The following is a 19,309-nucleotide window of genomic DNA, read 5'->3' on the forward strand; positions in this document are numbered from 1 at the left end:
TCTTGCTAAAGCAGCCATGGGTCTAATGCTCTCCTGTAAAATGAAACTATAACTTTTTGCATGGGGAAAATGGCATATAATGGTGTCTGATGTACAGGAAAGACCTTTGAAGGGGTGTTTTGGGTTTTTGCTCTGTAGACTTTTGTAGACTTAGCAGACTGTCTTTTGGGAAAATATTTTAATTGTCTGAAATAACTTTGCAACTACATGAATGGCATTCATGTCACTGCAGGCAAAGCATAATACATGTAAGACTTCACACCCAGAAAAATTCTAAAACATTCTCTTTTTTTTTAATGCAGGACTCTACACTGGAGACTAAATCAGTCTGGTTTACCTTTAGCTTTAAATGATGCTGTCTCCACAGCTGCACAAAATCTTAGCAGTAGCTTTTTTCCTGCTCGCATTCTGTGCTCAAGGTAAACTTGCAGGATTTCTTCCAAAGTTCTCTTTCAAGCCTTTTTTTGGAGGTAGGAGCAACAATGGAGATGAACAACAAATACCAGGTACATGAAGTTATCTCCGTTTTTATCTGTTGTGTTCTATTGTTCTATTTTTATGCTTTGAAAACTCAGTGCTATCTACCATAATCTGATGTGTGATCTACTTGAAATAAAATAATTAGAATTTAATATGAATTTCCTTTTATGAAGTAAGATGCTTAAATCTCTATTTAATGATGCAGTAGTTCAACTCACAGAGAAAAGTTTAGAATTTTCCATAGCACAAGAAACTTGTTGCTGAGTCCTAGGTTGTAGCTGTAAACAAGTGCTTGAAGAGCCTGAAGGATTCTGTCAAGGATTCAGTCCCTAGACACAGTTAAAAATCAGCTAAATCTACTGCACAAGTGCCAGAGTTTTGTCTGGACTGGCTCAATCACTTAGAGAGAAAACTATCTCCATTTTCCAGTTCCAGTTTTCCATAAACATCCCTGCTCTGCAGGTGACTTCCAGGAACTGATCCCCTCTCCTTACAATGATTAATGTGTGAAGATATCACCTGCTTAAAACACAGAAGTAAACTAAAACTTGTTAAACAAACATTTCAAAAGTTCATATTAATTTCATATGATGAGCTCTGCTTTATTTGAAAGCCAAGGCTGACACTGTAAAGCAAAGTGCATAATAGCTGGTTTTGTTCACAGATCTCACACCACTGGCTGGTTATGAACATGGAGATGCTATCCATCAATTAGAATATCGGATTTCCAGACTGGAAGGAGGTATTTTATCTGCCTTTACTTTCTGCTGCTACTGGGTTAGTGGGAATAGATCAGGTGGGCAAAAATTGCTTCTTAGGAAAAAGGCAGAATTTTCTGCAGTTTTATTGCATTCCTTTTATATCGTTTTTATTGGTATATCAGTGAGTGAAAACTTACAAATGGGAGTGGGGGAGTGGGAATTAGATTTTCATAACTAGTGGGAGACACCTGGGTAACAGCTCTGAAGTATGAGTGCAAGCAAAGCAGGAATGTGCCAGATTAAAATCCCTGCCTATGCAGAGCTGCTCCATGCACACCTTGTGCCCCCAATAGACAAACAGAACACTAAAAACATACTACAATCATGACCAGATCACATCTAAGATCCCACTCACTCAAAAACACTGGTATACTGCAAATCACCTCAGAGCCTTATAGAGAATCTCAAAGAAAATCATATGCTTAAAAAAAAAAAAATCCTAATTTTCTTTCCTCCTCCAAATTCTTACGTGATTCTCCTGTTTCATCACCTGTATGTTTCTTCCTATTCCTCCCTCCTCATTTTCAAATTTCTTTGAAATATTTTATTTCAGGTTCTCCTTTCCTGTACCTTTTCCTGGGTTTAATCTACAGTTATGGAGCAAAATAGCAAGAGTTAACACTGACAGCAAAGTGAGCACAAAACAATGCACAAACGTTTGACAGCTTTTCCCTCCTCTTGCAGTCCTTCGTTTGAACAAGATGATAACAGAGTCTGGAGGAAAAATCTTTGCTACCAGTGGAAAAAAAGCTAATTTTAATGCTACAGTGGAAAAATGTAAAGAGGCTGGAGGCTCTATTGCCGCTCCAAAAAGCCCTGGTGAGAACGATGCCATTCTGTACTTTGTGAAATATTTTAACACCTACGCCTACCTGGGGATAAAACAATCGCTAATTCCAGGAAGATTCCAGCTCCTGAATGGTGCTCAGCTGAGCTATACTAACTGGTATTCAAATGAACCTTCTGGCAAAGGGGAGGAGGAATGTGTGGAGATGTACACTGATGGCACTTGGAATGACAAAAAGTGTAACAAGAATCTCCTTATTGTCTGCCAGTTTTAGGGTTTCCCTTGCTGCTCTCTGGAATATGCTTCCCTATGACTTGTGTCTTCCTTTGTAGCTAGTAAACTTAGATAATGCAGCATGAAAAAATAAAATACACTTTTTCCCAGTCTGATTTGTCTTTTAAACAAATGCCAGCCAGCCATAAAGAGGAAATTGTATAATGAAAGCAGAAGCCATTTTTTCTGCTTGCTAATCATTGCCCACTGAGTGTTTTAATACTGCTGCCTATGAGCTTCTGCTGCTGTTAGCCTGCTGATTTATTACAAGACCAAAAATAAGAGTTCTTGGCCACATATCTAAAATGACTTGCAGCCACAAAATCTTCCAGTACTCCTTTACCCATGAGCCTCTGCTTTGTGTGTATTTGGATCCCTTTCTGTAAGTTTCCCTCACCAGAACTCCCCATACAGACTCTCTGCTGTTGCTCAGCCCATGTTGCTTTGGCCACTCTCACCCCCAACAGATGCCCTGAAAGAAGACATGAGCAGTGCTGCTGGGCTTCTTACATATCCCATTGGAAAACTTCAGTCAGCAGGTCTCTATCCTTCATGCACCTCAAAAGTGGTGACCAGAAGCCACCTGTTCAGCAATTCCTAATCCCTTTCCTGACTCAAAGAGCAGAAGAAGACCAAGGGCCCCTGTCATATGGGATGTGTGGGGAAGAAAACACACAGGAGACAACAGGAAAATTACTAGGTCTATGTGATTTAGGGAAAATCAGCAGAGCCATGACATGGCCAATTTTTTTAGGCTATATTGTCACGAGATTCAGATACAGCTAATTTTGGGCACCACAGAGGTGCTTGTCAGACCCTCATTGTGATTCCCACAGGGCCAAGGCTGGTGGATGCCCAGTGACCTGGCACTCTTTGCAGAAGCTGCTCAGTCTCTACCATCCAGCTTAAATTAAAGGATTAAGAGAAATCTTTCTCAGCTTTCTTGCTTGAGTCTGTTCACCTACTGAAGGTGAGGAATCCCCAGGCTTAGATTCACAGTTGTGCAGTATAGCTGCACACACAGAGATGTCTGATTTGGATTTTTCCTTTCCCCAGGGCAGTTGACTTCAACATAGCTTAGGCAGTGGAGGCTCTGCATCAGCTCCATGACATGGTGCAAAGGCTGGCTGAGCATCTGGGGGTACCTCCATAAAGCCAAATTCCTGACTGTAAGCCACACTCATGCACACTGTGTTAGTCCCAGCTGGGTCACAGAAACCTGAGCAAGGACATGCCCAGCTCTAGAGCCAGATCAGCTCCCCTCACCCTCTGCATGACAGGGAGACAGAACAGCCAAAGTATGGAAGGTAACAGGGGAGGGAAGATGTGCTCACAGCTCATGTGAACCTGGGGGCCAGCAAAGAGGCTGCCTGGGACCTCCTAGCTGTGCAAATCACTGTAATTCCAGAGCAGCAACTTGCCATGCACAACATTCCTGCACTGGCTGAAATTCAATTACAGGATTATTCTGGGCACATTGTCTCACCACCTGCTCTGTGGCAAGGAATGGGTCTTCCTGGCCTTCTTTAAGCCCTCTGCTTGATGTCAGGGCCTGTGAATCATTCTTGCTGTTATTGTCTGCAAACTAAGCTGCTTGTCTTTTAAGTATTAGGAAAATTAATGCAACAAGGTTGGTGTCAAACCAAGACAACTTTGCTTGAACAGCCTGGTGCCTGCAGGGGTCCACCTCCATGGGTAGGCTCAATTAGTCACTCCAGAAGTATTTAAATCCTTCATCAAAATGCATACTAAATAGGACCCTGTTTCCAAGATCTATAAAATTATCTCAACATATGCAAAGATAAAACTTTTGTGAGCAAAGTCCTTTTTATGCATGCATCTCTTTGGCATGTAAGGAGATCTTCAAGCTGTTAACAAGTGCCTTTATTTCTGGAAAGCACAGCCAAAATACAAACTACTGAATCCCATATCGTGTAAGGTGTAAATAGACTCCTTACTCCTCTGTTAACCCAGTGGAAACAGGTACTTAGAGGGGAAATGAGGACTCAGGAGTCCATATGGCACTGCTTCACTTTCCAACTCCATTCTTACTCACAAACACTTTACAGCTCACCAGTATCTGCCTGCACCCATCAGCTCACCTGCCCAGTCTTCAGCCTTGCATGACTCCTGTTGTGAAATTAACTCTGCCACGAGCACAAGGAAACAGGATCACAAACATCATCTCATATAGTAATTTTCCACTCATCATATTCCAGTAAAGTTTAAGAAATTTACAGTGATTAACATCAGCCTGAGAATGAAGTTGGACACACAGCCCACCATCAGCAAACATTTAAAGCCATGGTAAGTTTTTTATTCTATCCTGCTAATCTCCAGGGGGTCACAGAGTTATCAAAATTAAAGCTATTTGCAGGTGTGTATGAAAGAAAGCAGCTACAGTCAGTGTTAGTCTAATGAATATGCATCAGAGCAGAAATGTTCCACCACCATCCATTTTTGGGCTTTTCCCCTGTGGGCTCCCAGGGAAGAGAGTAAAGGATTTTGTTACTCCACAGCTGCAGGTGCCCTGCTGAGACACTGGAGCTACTGACAGTACAAGGATGAGGACACAGAACCTCAAAGCAAATGTTTGTCACCCTGCCTGAAGCTGCCACCTTCAACAGCCCTGCTGACAGCAGGCAGGTCTGGAAACATCAGTCTTGGCCTGAAAGGCAGACTGGTTCAGCATTTGGGCACCAAATTTATTTCCTAAATCTGAATGAGATGGCTGTACAGCATCCTCTGATTTGTAGAAAGACAGGATTTCTCAAGGCTAGCAAGCATTTATTTCAAAAGCTGTTTTCTGAATAATTTGTGAAATTATTTTAAATAATGGATTATTTAATAATCCATCCTATCCTAACTCTAAATACTAGTTGTGCTTTTAGAAACTGCCACTATTTGATGTGTATTTACTAGTACTTGTGGATATTCTGGACCACCCAGCATGCTGACAAGCCAAACTTTGTGATGTTCAATTTTCAGTCAATGGCATGCACTTTTCACTTCTGATTGTAGGACTACTAGTACCACCACTAGGATTAAGTAAAGTTAAAATTGTATTAATCTGAAGAGTTAGTAAAAGAACAGGACAAACAGGTTTCTCAGAAGGCAACTTAGCAAGGAATCTGATTTTAGCAAGATGAAATATTAGTGTCAAATATCAAGAGAGGTCACTTGTCAAGTTCTGCAGGGAAAAGTGTTACTGATTCTGCCTTATATAGTGGAAAACACTATTAAATTATTCCACCCATCCCCCTGCCAAGAATTGTTCAGAAAATTGTTTTGAATCTATAAAAAAATCCATCATGTGAAAAACTATTAACAGCTGTTATTTTCTGTGAAGACACCCTAGTTAATATTTTTTTCTGCTTTGTAAGAAACTGAAAAACCTATTGCTGGTTGTGTGGCTTTGAGGTCTCAAGGGACATCGTTGCAATCTGAAGCTCTGTACAGCCCTTTGGATGCATCTACTCCAGCACAGAGTAGATATCATTGCTAAATTTTTAAGGCAGGCTGCAGTTTGGCCTTCACATCTTCTCTTGTCAAGAGTCAAGAGCCAGATGCAGTAGTGTGTTCAGGCAGGAGGGCCACTTCTCTGGGACTGTGCAGTGCCACCTCCACAGCAGCATGGAGAGGAGCCAGAGCTGGCTTAGCAAAGCCTCTGAAGAGGTTTTTATATGCACTTTATATAACAGATACTGCAGCAGCCTGAGCACAGCTGTAGTTTTTCAAATATTGAAATAAAGCTAAGCTGTTGAGTAGCAAGTGGGTTGTTGAAGAGAGTTGGGTGTATGAACGCCTTGGATCTCCAATAAACTTAGGGGCATCAGCCTTCATACTCTGAATGCTGTTCACAGTAATCAGTCAGAATGAGTTACTTAACCAGATGACTCACTCGTCAGTAAAAAGATGGTGGTTTTCTGGTGAGAAACGGGCCCTCATTTTTCACTGCAAGTGGCTGTCTCCTACAGCAGGCTGTGCGTGTGTGAAGAGCCAGCTATTGTTGTGCTGATCCCGGGCAAACTGCGGTCAGGGCAGAGCGGCTCCCTCGCTTCCTTGGGAAGGCTTGTGCCGCTTTAAGAGCGCTTTAAGTGGGAGGCGGTGGAGGCACCGCTGTCCAAACACGGGTGCCTGAGCACCCTGCTGCGCTCACCTGGGGCTGGCACAGCCGGGGGAGCCCGCCCTGCCCTGCCCTGCCCTGCCTCTCCTCCCGCAGGTGGAGCAGCAAAGGCGCTGCAGCCCAGGGGCAGCGCCCGCAGGACTCCGCCAGGGCACTGAGCAGGCGAGAGGGGACGGAAAAGATCCAGATGCCGACTGTCGGGTAGTCAGGCTGCGAAAGGTGAAAATATTCGACACAAATTCAACTGCTTTGATGCCTTTCTGTAAAAGTAAGGGGGATAATTAAATTATTTCTAATTTGGGTAAAAGGTTGTCAGCAGGGAAGAGTTGAAGAATGTAGAGTTCTTAGTCACATAATTAATTTTAAGTGCAAAATAGTTTGCTAAATGGTTAGTATTATGTCTGTAAGTGGACTGCATAAGGCAATCTTCAGTCTCCTTTTACAGTTAGCACACCTCCAGCCTGTATAAGTTTATTCAAAAGCATTTAAAATCTAAATATTTCAGAACGCAAAATGTCTCTGTGACTCAGATGTAGGTATCTCCTCACTGCTACACATTCAAGAATCAGAAACCTAACAGACATATGCCTCAATGTGTTATCTATGAGAGCACAAAACCATCTTTTTAGACAAAATACAAAAATCTGAATTCATATGTCCAGAAAAGTGTGATTTAAATAACAACTGAGAAACTCTTCTTGCTTTTTTGACTTTTATTGTAGTCACCTGATTAAAATTATTTTTGGAAGTGAGGTGAAGCTAAGGGCTTGATCAGCTTAATTACAAAAGTTTGCTATGCTAGTTTTATCTATTAAATAGTCTGTCTTCATCATAATTTTTGTATTAAAAGTCTTCCCCCAGGTTTCATACATTTAATTTTTACCCCAAATTTTCACATTAAGAGGTTTTCAGTTTGATTTGTATCCTGCAGTGTGTTTACTCACTGAAAGATAAATACATACAGATTTGACTTTAAAATAATCAGACTAATCTGCTTCATCCTTATAAAGGCTGAAATACTTTTAAAAATTAATACTGAATTTTAATGAATACTTTAGTTATTTGTAGAGGGAGATATTTATAATAAACAAATTCAGTGAAATTTCTGTTAATATTTTGATGATTCTGAGTGTGTTCATACACTCTTGGTTTGAAAGGTTTGTCCCTCTAGAGACCAAAGCAGCACTATCAGATCTTTCTAAGGTTTCACATAATTGAAATGCAGCCTTTTCTCTAAGGTACCAAGCTCATTAATTTGATTTCTGGTTCTTACAGGAGTTCTAAGTGACAATTTTAATTTGCAGTGTAGTTATCTCTCAATCATCACCCCCTTTTCAAGTCCATCACTGTGCCAGACATCCAGGTCTGAGAATTTTTCCAGTTCCTACCATTTGCTACCTCTGTTTGCAGCACACAGCCCGGGAAGTGGCAGAGGAATGAATTCACCTTGCTGCAGTTGCACAGGGCTACAAGGCACACCGAGGAGGCTGCTGCAGCAGCAGTGACCTCTTCAGAAAGCCAGCCATGGGTAATTATGCAGGAGAGTTAACAGGAAGCTGGCAGTTCAGTTAGAGAGCAAGCACCCAGGAGCACTTGTTTTCCCCACTTGAAGGGCAAATATTTATATCACTGAGTGGAAAATGAAGCAGAACAAGTTCATTGTTGTTGTTGGTTTGCCCCTTTCAGCTTGTTCTTCCTTTAGAATAAGTGTGTGCCTGGGAGAAGAGTGGTCACACCGCTGCAGGGTGGGAAGTGTTTCACAGCTCTGGTTGTGCTGAAGCCACTGGGAGCTTTCTTTGTATCTGACTGAGCAGCTCTCAGGTGCAGATAATAAAACCCCTCCCCACATAAACAGCTGTAAGCCCTGTTTGTAGAAGATACTGAAAATTCCATATAGTCCATGTGGTTTTATCTGATATAATTTGTAGAATCTAGTGGAATTCCTGACCTAATAAAATACTAAAAATTGTATAAAGATATCATTAATGAGCTCTAATATTTCAGATATATTGTTTTGTGTTTTATACAAATTTTATATTGTTTTGTACTATTGATTGTGTTTTTTTATCCAATCTGACTGTATTCATCTCCACCAAAGTAAGAACTGAGCACTGTCACTAGATTTCACAAAGACAAATCTTCGACTGACATTAAGTACTCTAGCTCCTAATCAGAATATCTTCCTAGAAACAAAAGAAAATATAAATATTCATTGATATAAAACAGACCTTGCAGACTTCAATCCCTTCTGCCATTTGGTGGCTGCATTTACAAATTTACTGGGCTCCCAAAGTTTTAAAACTTGTTTTTCTGTTCCCAGAGTTTAGCCAGTACTACTAGCTCTGTGACTTTCCAGGCACAGAGAAAAATTATATGATAGCCAATAATTCTGTAGTTTGAAGGCCAATAAATTATACAAATATTTGCTAATTCAGATACCAGTTCATCTTTGAGCCCTATGCAATACATTTTCCAAGAAACCTCAAGTGAGAGCAAGTTACAGACTGAGAGGCCACCACCTCCCACAAGCATCTTGCTGAAGGGAACTTCTCAAGTGACAATAATTAAAGTTACTGTAAGACTCAGAGGGCTGTCTTGAACCTTCACACCATTTCTGTAGACTGCAAATAAGGTTGATTTTTTTTTTTTCCCTTACAGTATTGCTACCTTCTGCATTTGTCTTCATTGGACATTGAGGAAGTGCAATTCTCCCCTCCTGGATGTGATATGGGATAAATACATCTGGGGGTTGTGTAAGGTTTTCCCTTCTGTTAGTTCTCTAAAATCAAGATATCCATGTGTAATTTGGAGGGGGCAGGGGGAAACAAGATTAGCAGAGAAAAATAACTGTCTTTTTAACCTAGCAAAGATTACATTCAATAGAGCAGGCAGGAAAAGCACTCTTCAATAGTTTCAGATGGTGGGAAGGACTTCAATAGTTTCAGATGGTGGGGTGGATTCTTTGCAGGGCAGAGACCCCAAGGCAGCTGTCTCAGCTGCATCCTGTAGCAACACAGCAGCAAGACAGAGTAAATCACTGTCTCCCTAAATGTGGTTTTGCTCTTTTTCCTAATAATCAAAAGGTAAGGCTTCAAATCAAACAGTCAAACAGTATTTTCTGGCTTTTCAATATTGCAGCAGGCTGTAAGCCAGCACACAGTACATCAGCTAAAAACACTGAAGAGAAAGTATTTTGTTTCCTGCTTGTACTGTCCTCTGCAACAGCTGTGTGCCATGATCTTCAAGTATTGCAATTGAAAAGTGAATCTTTGCTAAGAGAGGGGGAGCAGTGAAGCAATCCACAATCTAGGATACATTTTTACAGAGTATACTTTAGCTTGTAGTAAATATATTACGTTAGTGAAGGATACCAACTTCATTTCCAGAATTATATAAGTTTATACTTCTGAAAGACAGAATGGTCTTTCATCAACTATAGTGTAGGAAAAAAACCCGCCTCAATTTGTATAACCTTCAGGCAAATCTTAAATGAAACACTGGAAATGGAAGGTGCAATCACAAATCACACCTCTAATAGGTCTTTTTTTCCCCACCCTATCTTCTTTATTGTATGCTTCTCTAAAGTCTTTAATTGCATGTCATTCAATATGTTCAGCTCAAATTCTGCTAGACACCCTTACTCATCTACCCATTTCTTAAATTTAGGGATAGATCTAGAACAAACCATTATTTTGTGGCTTAAAGACCAGATTTGACATGCTAACACATTCACTGATGAGGATTTTAGTTGAGATAAAGAACTCTAGAAGCTCCAGCATGTATTTATTCTGAAGACTTTGTATTTCCAGAGCTATGTTTTGGTTGACCACTATTTTGATTAATTTATGCCCTCCCATAATCAAATACTGTGTCCCTGTGAGAAACACCTGGTTAATAGAGCAGCTGCAGACCTTTTATAGCTGTGCTGAAGGGAGCAGGCTGCCTGAGATAGGCCTGCAACATTCAGAAGGGCACTGAGCCATGGCCTGCAGCCTCTGCTGATTGCACAGCTGAACAGCTTCACCTGGCAGTACACCCATGTTCCCTTTGGGATGACCTCTGCTTTGATGAGTGTACCTTATTTTTGATTATCTTACTGAAAAGTATGTATATAGCAACACTGACTTATGGCACAACCTCCTTGTCACATCAGCAGAGTTGTTGTATTCAGCCCCCAAAGACCAAAGCATGCTGCATGTTGTGCCCTGAGGCTGTGCAGCACTCCCTCAAACTAAGAAAAACCTTAGGACATGAGAACATAAGTACAGGAAAAGCTTGGAATAGGTTAATGCAGAACAAGTCCACACTTTGGGGACTTTATGTAACACTTGGTATCACTTCCCAGCCAGCAGCAGCTTTTCTAGCTAAAGCCAATGTAGCCAACAGCTCCAAAAGGTGAGCAAGGCCCTTGGCAATTGATCTGCTGCTCTCACAGCCTTGAACTACACATCCTTGAATCCTCAGAGCTGCCTCAACACTAACACAGACCTTCCCATCACTTCCCAACTGCTTCTGCAGCATCATCTTCGCCAAGGGCCAGGGCAGATGGAAAGCCAGCAGTGCTTCCCCCATGTAGGGCTCCTTGGTCCAGCCCTTGTTTCACTGCCAGGGGTACAACTGGCAGGACAGCAGCTCCTTATCCAAGCACAGAAATATGTCATGTCATCTCCACCCAGGGATGAAGGAGAGGGATGTGTGCCCAAACACACTTCACCTTCCCCACCCCAAACCACAGGAAAAGAACAGAGCCTTGCTTCACCCTGTCTCTTGGGGTCTCTATTTCTTACATGGATTGGGGTACAGTCCAGCTGAAAATCACTCCAAGTTTGTTTTATGCAGAATTAACAGGTGTGACCTTCCCTCACAGCCAGGATTTAAGGAAAGGGGCAGTGCTCTGCTCTCACCCCACCAGATCTGGCTGCTGGCAGAGCAGTGGATGCTCTCACTGGATTTTTTTTCCCCCCAGATCCAGACACTAGTCAGGAATCAATAAAGCAGAGAATGGGGACAGGGATTTCCCATGCAAACCATGACTGATTTTTCAAAAAAGAGAATTGCAACAAACAGAAGGGAAAAATAAAGGGAATGGAATGACAACAAGATTTGAAACAAAAGCTAGAAAACAAAGCAAAAGTAGCAACAGCAAGTGCTTAAGAGAAGATGCCTGGCAGAGAAAAAGGCAGGAAAAAAGGACCACAAAGCAAGTCAGAAACTGAGATATTTAAAGGAGTTAACTAACAAAGAGATTCACATTAGGAGACTAGAGGCTAATACAGCTTTCAGGTGTGTGGGTTCTGGCAAAGGACTTGCAGGCCTTGTGACTTTCAGGTGTGTGGGTCCTGTGGAAGGAATTGCATTGAACACTGCACTCCTTAAGACTTCCCTATTAACACTCAAGAACGCTGTGCAGCAGCTCTAGGCAGCAGAGAAGCAGCACAAGGAAGCTCCCTGAGCAAAAAAAAAAAAAAAAATCCCTCTCCAGGTAAAAAACAGCCTCACACCTATCTTGACCCACCAGCCAGTGGGAAGAGAACAACACCAAAAGCTGCCACAGGAAAGGTCAGACTATCACACAGCCTGATGGGCTCTGCAGCACAGCCCACACCAGCAGAGCCAGAGGTCAGAGCAGATAAAAACACACACACAATCAAGCAGCTGCTCTGTAGCTTGGGTGACAACAGACACAGAGCACAGCCCACTTCAGGGAATGAGCCTGGTGGCAGCATTCCAGCTCCAGCCACCCTCCTGCCACAGGTATGTGGCTTCACTGGTAAGGAGAGCAGCTGAGAGAGTGCTCCAGGCCCTGAGCTAGGGGAGCTCCAGCTGCAGCCTCTGTACTTTTTCTGTGCTTGTAAGATTTGAGATTAATCCAACTAGAACATGGCACAGCAGCCAAGGAGAGCTCCATCAGGACTCTGCTGATGGATAGCTAGGTTTCATTAAGGATATCATGGCCTGAATCCACCAAGATTTGTTACTAGACATACACCGGTAACACACACTCTCCTTAGAAACCGCAGGGAAAAAAAATTGAGCTAAGGGCAATTTTAACACTGTCGTGTACACAATTGCTGGAAAGTATTCAAATTTTCTACTCTCCTTAGACAAAAATACTCTATCAACCCAGTCTCTATCTTCACCTTTACACAAAGGTCAGGATTTAGTAACAAAAGCCCAGTAAAGCACATGCTTGGACAAACCTTAGACCTCCTCTGGTGAGTTGTTGTCCCACTTCCCACAGCAAAAGCAGCACTGCAGCCCCTCAGGAAACCTCCTCACTACTGGTACAAGGGACTGGGGAGAAAAAAAAAAAACCTCTTCAGCCCCTGGCACCTCATTTATTCACCCAGCTTTCAGGTGGGTCCAGGAAGAGCACTTGTCATCCTGATGACTTTCAGGTGTGTGGGTCCTGTGGCAGGAATTGTATTGAACCTGCATTCCCTAGGACACACCTGTTAACACTTAACAGAATCAACACAATTTAACTCTTTCCTAAGCACCCTGCTCTTTCTAAAGCATTTTCCATGGAAAAAGATAAAATATGCATTCTGATGGCCGTTCAATTTCCAGTTCTCCTTTCCATCATATTCTTTTATTTTCAGCTTTAGGGTGGATCAGGTGTCTTACACCAGCATGAACAACTACAGCTGAGCCAAGGGGGAAAGGCAGGCTGATGCTGTACGGAAGCCCCTCAGGGCACAGAGAGAGAGAAAAAGAGAGAGAAAGCAGGAGCTCTTCTAGAGTCTGCAGCCCCCAAATGGGTTTATTCTTCAGGCTGAGAAAGGAATAGGCCAAAGAGGCTGACACCCCTATGCTGGCTAATGCAAACCCATCTATTCAGACATAATTCCTATTTGCAAGTAAATAACGCAGCATGTTTTTTGCTTTGCAGCTTCAGACTCTTGACATAGAGGAAATCATGGTGGAAACAATCCTGGCCCCATGGGAAATCCTGCTGGTCATTTTTGCTGCAGTGCTGGTCATGAGTTTCCTGATGCTGCTGCCCCCCGCTGCGGTGGTGATCTGGAGGATGAAGCGTGTGCCGCAGATCTCGCTGCAGGGCTCCGTGTGAGCCAGCCCTGCTCCCACCAGTGCCCTGGGAGGATGGTTCACACTGATAACACCTCTCAGGAGCACTCTTGCTACCTGTGATCCACCCAAAAGCAGTGGGTCTACCAGTCTGCTGCTGCTAAGTTCCTGTGAAAAGAGAATGTGTGTGATTTTGTTGCCATGAGCTGCGGCTCTCTGCACTTTGCCCTCCGTGTTTTGGCTGGGTAGTAATTACTGTTGTTGGCTCAGTTCCTAGACTGAGTTCTTCTCTTGTGGACTGAAAGAGAAGTAAGGATAATGCAGCACTGTATTCCCTTAATTAATATCAGGAATCTCTCTCTCTCTATAGTTACACTGTAAATACTACTGAAGCCTTTAGCTGACTGACACTTATGCAGTTGGATTTATCCAAAGCATGCAGGATACTCTGGGAAGTTGCAACTCTGGAAGTTAGTCTGGTTGTATTGCAAAACATAAAAAAAAATAAAATTTCAGAGACTGTTTCAAGAAATAAGCCTCCCCTGCTTCTGTTGTTTGATCTGGAAACTTAATGGTTTAAAATGTTCTTACATTCTTTCCTTCTATATGCATTTTCCTCTTTCTTCAGTCCTGTAGTGCCAGAACAAACCCCATCGTGGGGCTAGAGCAGAGCACAAGGAATGGTCCAATGCTCAGACAGGCCAGACACCAACAAGAAGTTAATGCAAATACTCAGCAACCATTTCTATGAATGAAATTATGCAAATGTACTCTGGGAAATAACACCATTAAATTTACTTTAGTTTTAACTGTGTCATATGGGCTTATTGAGTCAACTTCCTGTCTCATATATAACTAAGAACTCAGGTGGTGGGAATAGACCAAAACAACTTCCCTGCAAGTTTTTGGAAAACACCCCAGCAACCCAATCTCCAGCTTAATATCAAGTTCATGACAGATGATCATTAAAGCTTTTCAGCCTCATTCTTCCACACTGTCCGACACTCACATGAGGATTTCTGACCCACAAATTAAACAGATTCTTCTGCTAGTTTACAGGTTTGATTTCCTCATGAAATAAAATATGAGTGCCTTTTCTTTTCTTTTGTTGGTTGGTTTGGAAAGTCAGTAGAATAGATTAACAAAATTCAGAGAAAAAATGGGGTTTAGCACCAGTAGAAAAATTATACTGCAAAGTACTCCAGATATTTTATGTGAGCATCGGTTGATGATGATTTGACTGGAAAGACTTAAAACCATTATAATTTCATTTGATAGAGATAATCTGTTTGCCATAAATAAATAAATACCAAAACCCAGTGATTCAAAACTCAATGCTTTCCTTTAAGACTACAGCACTTTTGTCTCCAACACAATGACTTAATTTATTGCCACATGGTTTATAAGCAGCCAAAGCAGCCAACTCATCTCCTTTCTGGTGTAATTGTCTGTTCCACTCATTGTCATATGTCTGCTTCTGGGCCCTAAAGCAGCTGGGGTTATTTATGGGTTTTTTTACTTGTAATGACTCGATTCTGAGCCTGAAATATAAGTATGTAAATATATCTATTTGAACCATTTAGCTGATTAATGAGGTATAGGTCAATTTTACATCATGTACCACAAAACTATGCTGTCTGTGTCTGAGAGACAGATCAACAGATCAACAGAAACAGGGAAAAGGTAAAAAATGGAAAGGAAACACAAACAGATGAGTTGTCTGTCTTCAGATCTACAGCTTCACTGTTTGCTCAACAGAAGAAAATTAAAATATTACCTCAAGCACAGATTCCACTGAAAACCAAGCAAGCAGTAACTAAATTTCTTGTTTATATTTCACAATAATTCACATGCATATTGTTTGATAGCTACAGCTCCACAAATAAGCTGGATCACCAGTGCTAAGTTGCCTTTGATCTTCACTTTCACTTAGTGCCAAGTGGACAATGGACAGGTTTTCTGCTGCTGTTCTAAGCCCCAGTCAAGCAAGCAAGTGAATAAAGTATTATACCCCTACAGCCAGGAACTGTTGTCACTTACAGCTTAAGCGGTCATCAGAGCACTAATAGTGATTAACTGGCAGCTGTAAAAGTGAGTAGAAGTACAGCCCTTTCTCAGTAAAAAGGACCCCTGACACGGGACAATTTCTGACAACAATCAGTGCTATCACTATCTGCAGACAGCCTAAAGAACTTAAGCCAATAGGAAGGCATCCATTTAAAAACTGCAGTTCTTACTTAACTCCAGCTAGACAAATTAAAGCCATAAAAGCGGTCTTCTTTCTTTGAAACTCTTCTGCCATGAGCTGCGGGATTAGATTTAGCCTATATATCCATACCCCAAAGCTGAGGTCATGACCATGATCTCCAGACCTTTAACTAAATAAAAGCTGTGTGTTTACACATGCTAGCCATGATTTCACTGCTCTGCTTCTGCTGCCCAAGTGCAGTGAGAGGCTGGGCTGTGCTCAGGCTGCTGCTAGTAACCACAGATGATACAATCGGCCCCCTGGTCCCGGCTGGAGCCGTCGATGCCCTGCTCCGCAATCTCCTGGAGGAAGATGTTCAGCTGCTCTGCCTGACTCTCAGGGAAGGCAAGCGTGTGCACACAGGTGCTGTTGCTGGGGAAATAGGCAGATTTAGCTCCACTGATGGCCACCTCAGAGGCTGGAAAAGATCAAAGATGATAATAAATAAATAAATAGGCAGCTGAATTAGCTTAGCATTGTCCTGATTTTAAACATGTGCTGGGATTCCAATTTTCTAAACTAAAGTCTCCAACCTGGAATAATTGTCTAGATGATTGCTTGCTTTTAGTAAGCCTTGGAAAACAACTAGCAACTGCTCTAGCAACCAGGCACTGTCAATGGTAAAATATTTTCCATTAAACATAGGAGTGGTAGAGTGGTCCTTTTGTGTATCTATATGCACATTTATTTTTAAATTAAGACAATAACAACAGAGTCATACAGCCTGCTTTGGGTCACAGATTGAGCAATGGATAAAATGGGAGCAGTCTTACAGTCCTTGGGCTGCCATGAAGATGGCATCATTGCTGGCTAGGGCCCAGCTGCTAGGCTTTATTGTATGTACATACAGGTGTTGGCCAGTTTGCTGAGATTCTTCAACTATTGTTGCAAGATAAACAGTTTTATGTCCTCTTGCTGTCTGTCCCGTGCACACAACCCTTGTGCAACATGGAGTTTGTATTAGGATGATACCAGTTTTCTGGTTTTTTTAAAAAAAAACAGGTCCATCTTCCCACAAACATTTGCAGAAATGCCTTATTTAGTACCCCAAGATGAAACAGCAGTGCCTTCATGAGAGTATTATAGCTAATGTGTTTTATTGCTCATCAGTTTGCCAGCTCAGCACTGACTCTCACAATGTCACACATGACAAGACTGTCATGAAAAGAGAAACTTTTCTTTCCTCCTATTTTTTTGAACAAAAGAGAGGAAGCCTCATGTCCTTATGAACAGATATATCTGAGAAGCACTCACGGTTGCAAACAGCCAGTGCCTTTCCCCCACTAAGCTGCGTGGTCCAGGAAAACCCCGTGGCATTGCCACACACTTCATAGAGCCTGCTCCTTCTGAGGAACTGGAAGTCATAACCCTTGGGAAACAGTGGTGGGGAGAAAATAAACAAACACTGTCTTAGGGTACATCATGGTAACTGCAAGGGGAAAAAACAGGGCAGGGAAGTACAAACACTACAACCTCTCCCAGCCCTGAGGGATATAAAAAAAAGTATAGCAAGCAAAATTACGCTTTACCTAATTCACCTTAGGCTTTACCAAAGGAAGGAATAGGTGCAGCAATATAGCAGCAGTAAGGCAGGAATGTTACCTTGTTGCACATGGGTTTGCAGTACTGAGTGTTGTCAATGGTCACACACACGAGCCCCCCGTTTTTTGGGGCCACTGGGCGCGGGCATGGAGGTAGCTGCTTGCAAACTTTTGGATGGATAGAAAGAAAGAGAGTGAGAAAACAATATATCAGAGTGAAAGTGGGTATAAAAGCTTTCCTTTCCCAAGCAAATTCATTGACCTGTCTCCGCCAGCTGACATCATCAAAGCAAGCATTTTTGCTTGTTTAAAATTTTTTGTCCCCTCACTTTTTCTTTTGGCCACACCCACCAAATTTTCCCTTCACTTGTCACTGTGACTACAGGGTCAGCCCCAGTTACACTTTAGAGGTGGCTCACTGTGGCATTTGCATTTGCAGCACTGACATTCAGCGCTATTGTGGCCAAACCTATCCAAATATTTCTTGGAAAAATGTGACTGGCATGCCTGCTCCAAGACAGCACAGAGGCTGGAGGGCAGAGCAGACCCTGCTGGCCCTGTGACTGTGCTGCTGCTCAGCACCGGTGCCTGGGCTGCAGAGACAGCAGGACCCCCTGTTTGTGCTGCCGTGCCTCCCCAATCCCAGTGCTCCCTGTTGCTGAGACATCTTTTACATTATGCCCCTCCTCCCGTAAAGAAATGCAGACACTTGGTTCATTCTGTAGTAGAAAGAATTTCCTGTGTGCTTCTCCTCTGCCACTTTGTTCAACGCCCAGCAAAGGGGAGTGCTGGTTCAGGAGGGGCCTCACATTTCTCCTGAACAGGGCGCAGCAGATCAAGTGTTTCTTGCAGTGTCCATGCCAGGAAATTGACTGAAGCTTTTTCACCCTCGGCAATAATGTCAGGCAAGCATTTTGAATATTTCTGTGGAGATAGGGGAGAAAAAGTTGAGGTTGAAAAGGAAAGACTTTGGAGCCTTAGAATTAACCTATCTGTGAACACATGTAAATAAAGAAGCTCAGGTATTTCTAGGTAGCTACTGTTATTTATCTCGCTATTCTGCTTATGTTCAAGCCACTTTATATATCTAAAGCAGAGCAAAACTGGAAAATATATCTACAAGGACATTTTTGGACAAGCAGTAGCAGGACCAAAGCTGTGGTAAGTCAGATGACACTAATGTTTTTCTGCTCTTGCGTGTGCCTCCCCTCCCCAGCATGTACTTTGTACATTGCCAAAGCAATACACGAGTTGTGCTTGCCCAGCAGCACAGGCAGACACAGCAGGAGCCCACCAGCAACAGGAGGTGGGTGCAAAACAGACCCTGGGTCAGCCAACCTCTTACCTTGAGACTCCCATTCACATCATCTATGGTTGCACTTTTGCATTCACTTAGTTCGGCAAAAGCTCTGATTTCAGTAAAATCTAAAAGACAAGCAGAAGCAGGTACTTAGCTAGGTCATAGTCCCTCCTGACACAGGAACAAACCCCAAATACCACTTGTTCAGAGGAACTGTCCTTCTATCCTGCTTCTACCCTATCCCACAGTCCTAGTACCAGCTTGTATATCCGACATGATCAGGGCTCAAATCTGAATAATCTGTACAAATATTGATTTGTTGGAAACAACAATGTAAGCACCTGCTTGGGGCCACTCAGGGCTGGGTTCCCAAGCAGGCCCTTCATTTCTCTAAGACAGCCCTATTTAAATAATTGCTAGTCATACTCAAGAACATCTTACCTGCAAGAAGAACTGCTAAACTTAGAACAAACCATATTTTCCAGAGGAGGCAGGAGCTGATCATTTCTCTCTGCAGGAGACCACAGGTAATTATTTGTTGCTTGTGGTGCCTAAGAGCAAAAGCCCTGGAGTCAGGCACAGAGCTGTGTGGCTGGATGTTTACCCTGTGCCTCACTCCACAGCAGTGCTGTGATCAGGGGTTAGGGGGAGGCACACATTGCCCCACTTGCTGGGAAGCCCAAGGAGAGCTTGCCAGAACAGTCTGGGGGAGGGCAAGGGCATGTTCTTGTTAGGGCAGGCTGGCTGAGGCGGGCTGGCTCTGC

General features: G+C 42.6%; 2 protein-coding genes across 2 annotated transcripts; one reads left to right on the top strand and one right to left on the bottom strand.

Annotated features, from left to right (window-relative positions):
* The first annotated feature begins 306 nt into the window (after positions 1 to 306).
* On the top strand, positions 307 to 2,465 carry LOC128810907 (pulmonary surfactant-associated protein A-like). The gene is made up of 3 exons (XM_053984070.1): positions 307 to 506; positions 1,145 to 1,222; positions 1,926 to 2,465. Exons 1-3 carry the CDS (start codon positions 350 to 352, stop codon positions 2,300 to 2,302), a joined length of 612 nt encoding a protein of 203 aa, XP_053840045.1. The 5' UTR covers positions 307 to 349; the 3' UTR covers positions 2,303 to 2,465.
* A 12,314-nt stretch (positions 2,466 to 14,779) lies between these two features.
* Positions 14,780 to 19,185, bottom strand: LOC128810906 (uncharacterized). The gene is made up of 6 exons (XM_053984069.1): positions 18,987 to 19,185; positions 18,591 to 18,670; positions 18,055 to 18,169; positions 17,307 to 17,413; positions 16,959 to 17,073; positions 14,780 to 16,122 (listed from the first exon to the last, which is right to left on the bottom strand). The coding sequence occupies exons 1-6, from the start codon at positions 19,048 to 19,050 to the stop codon at positions 15,935 to 15,937; spliced, it is 669 nt and encodes a 222-aa protein (XP_053840044.1). The 5' UTR covers positions 19,051 to 19,185; the 3' UTR covers positions 14,780 to 15,934.
* Between the last annotated feature and the right edge of the window lie 124 nt (positions 19,186 to 19,309).

The sequence above is a fragment of the Vidua macroura genome, chromosome 8 (genome assembly GCF_024509145.1).
Source record: "Vidua macroura isolate BioBank_ID:100142 chromosome 8, ASM2450914v1, whole genome shotgun sequence".
Classification (NCBI taxonomy): domain Eukaryota; kingdom Metazoa; phylum Chordata; class Aves; order Passeriformes; family Viduidae; genus Vidua; species Vidua macroura.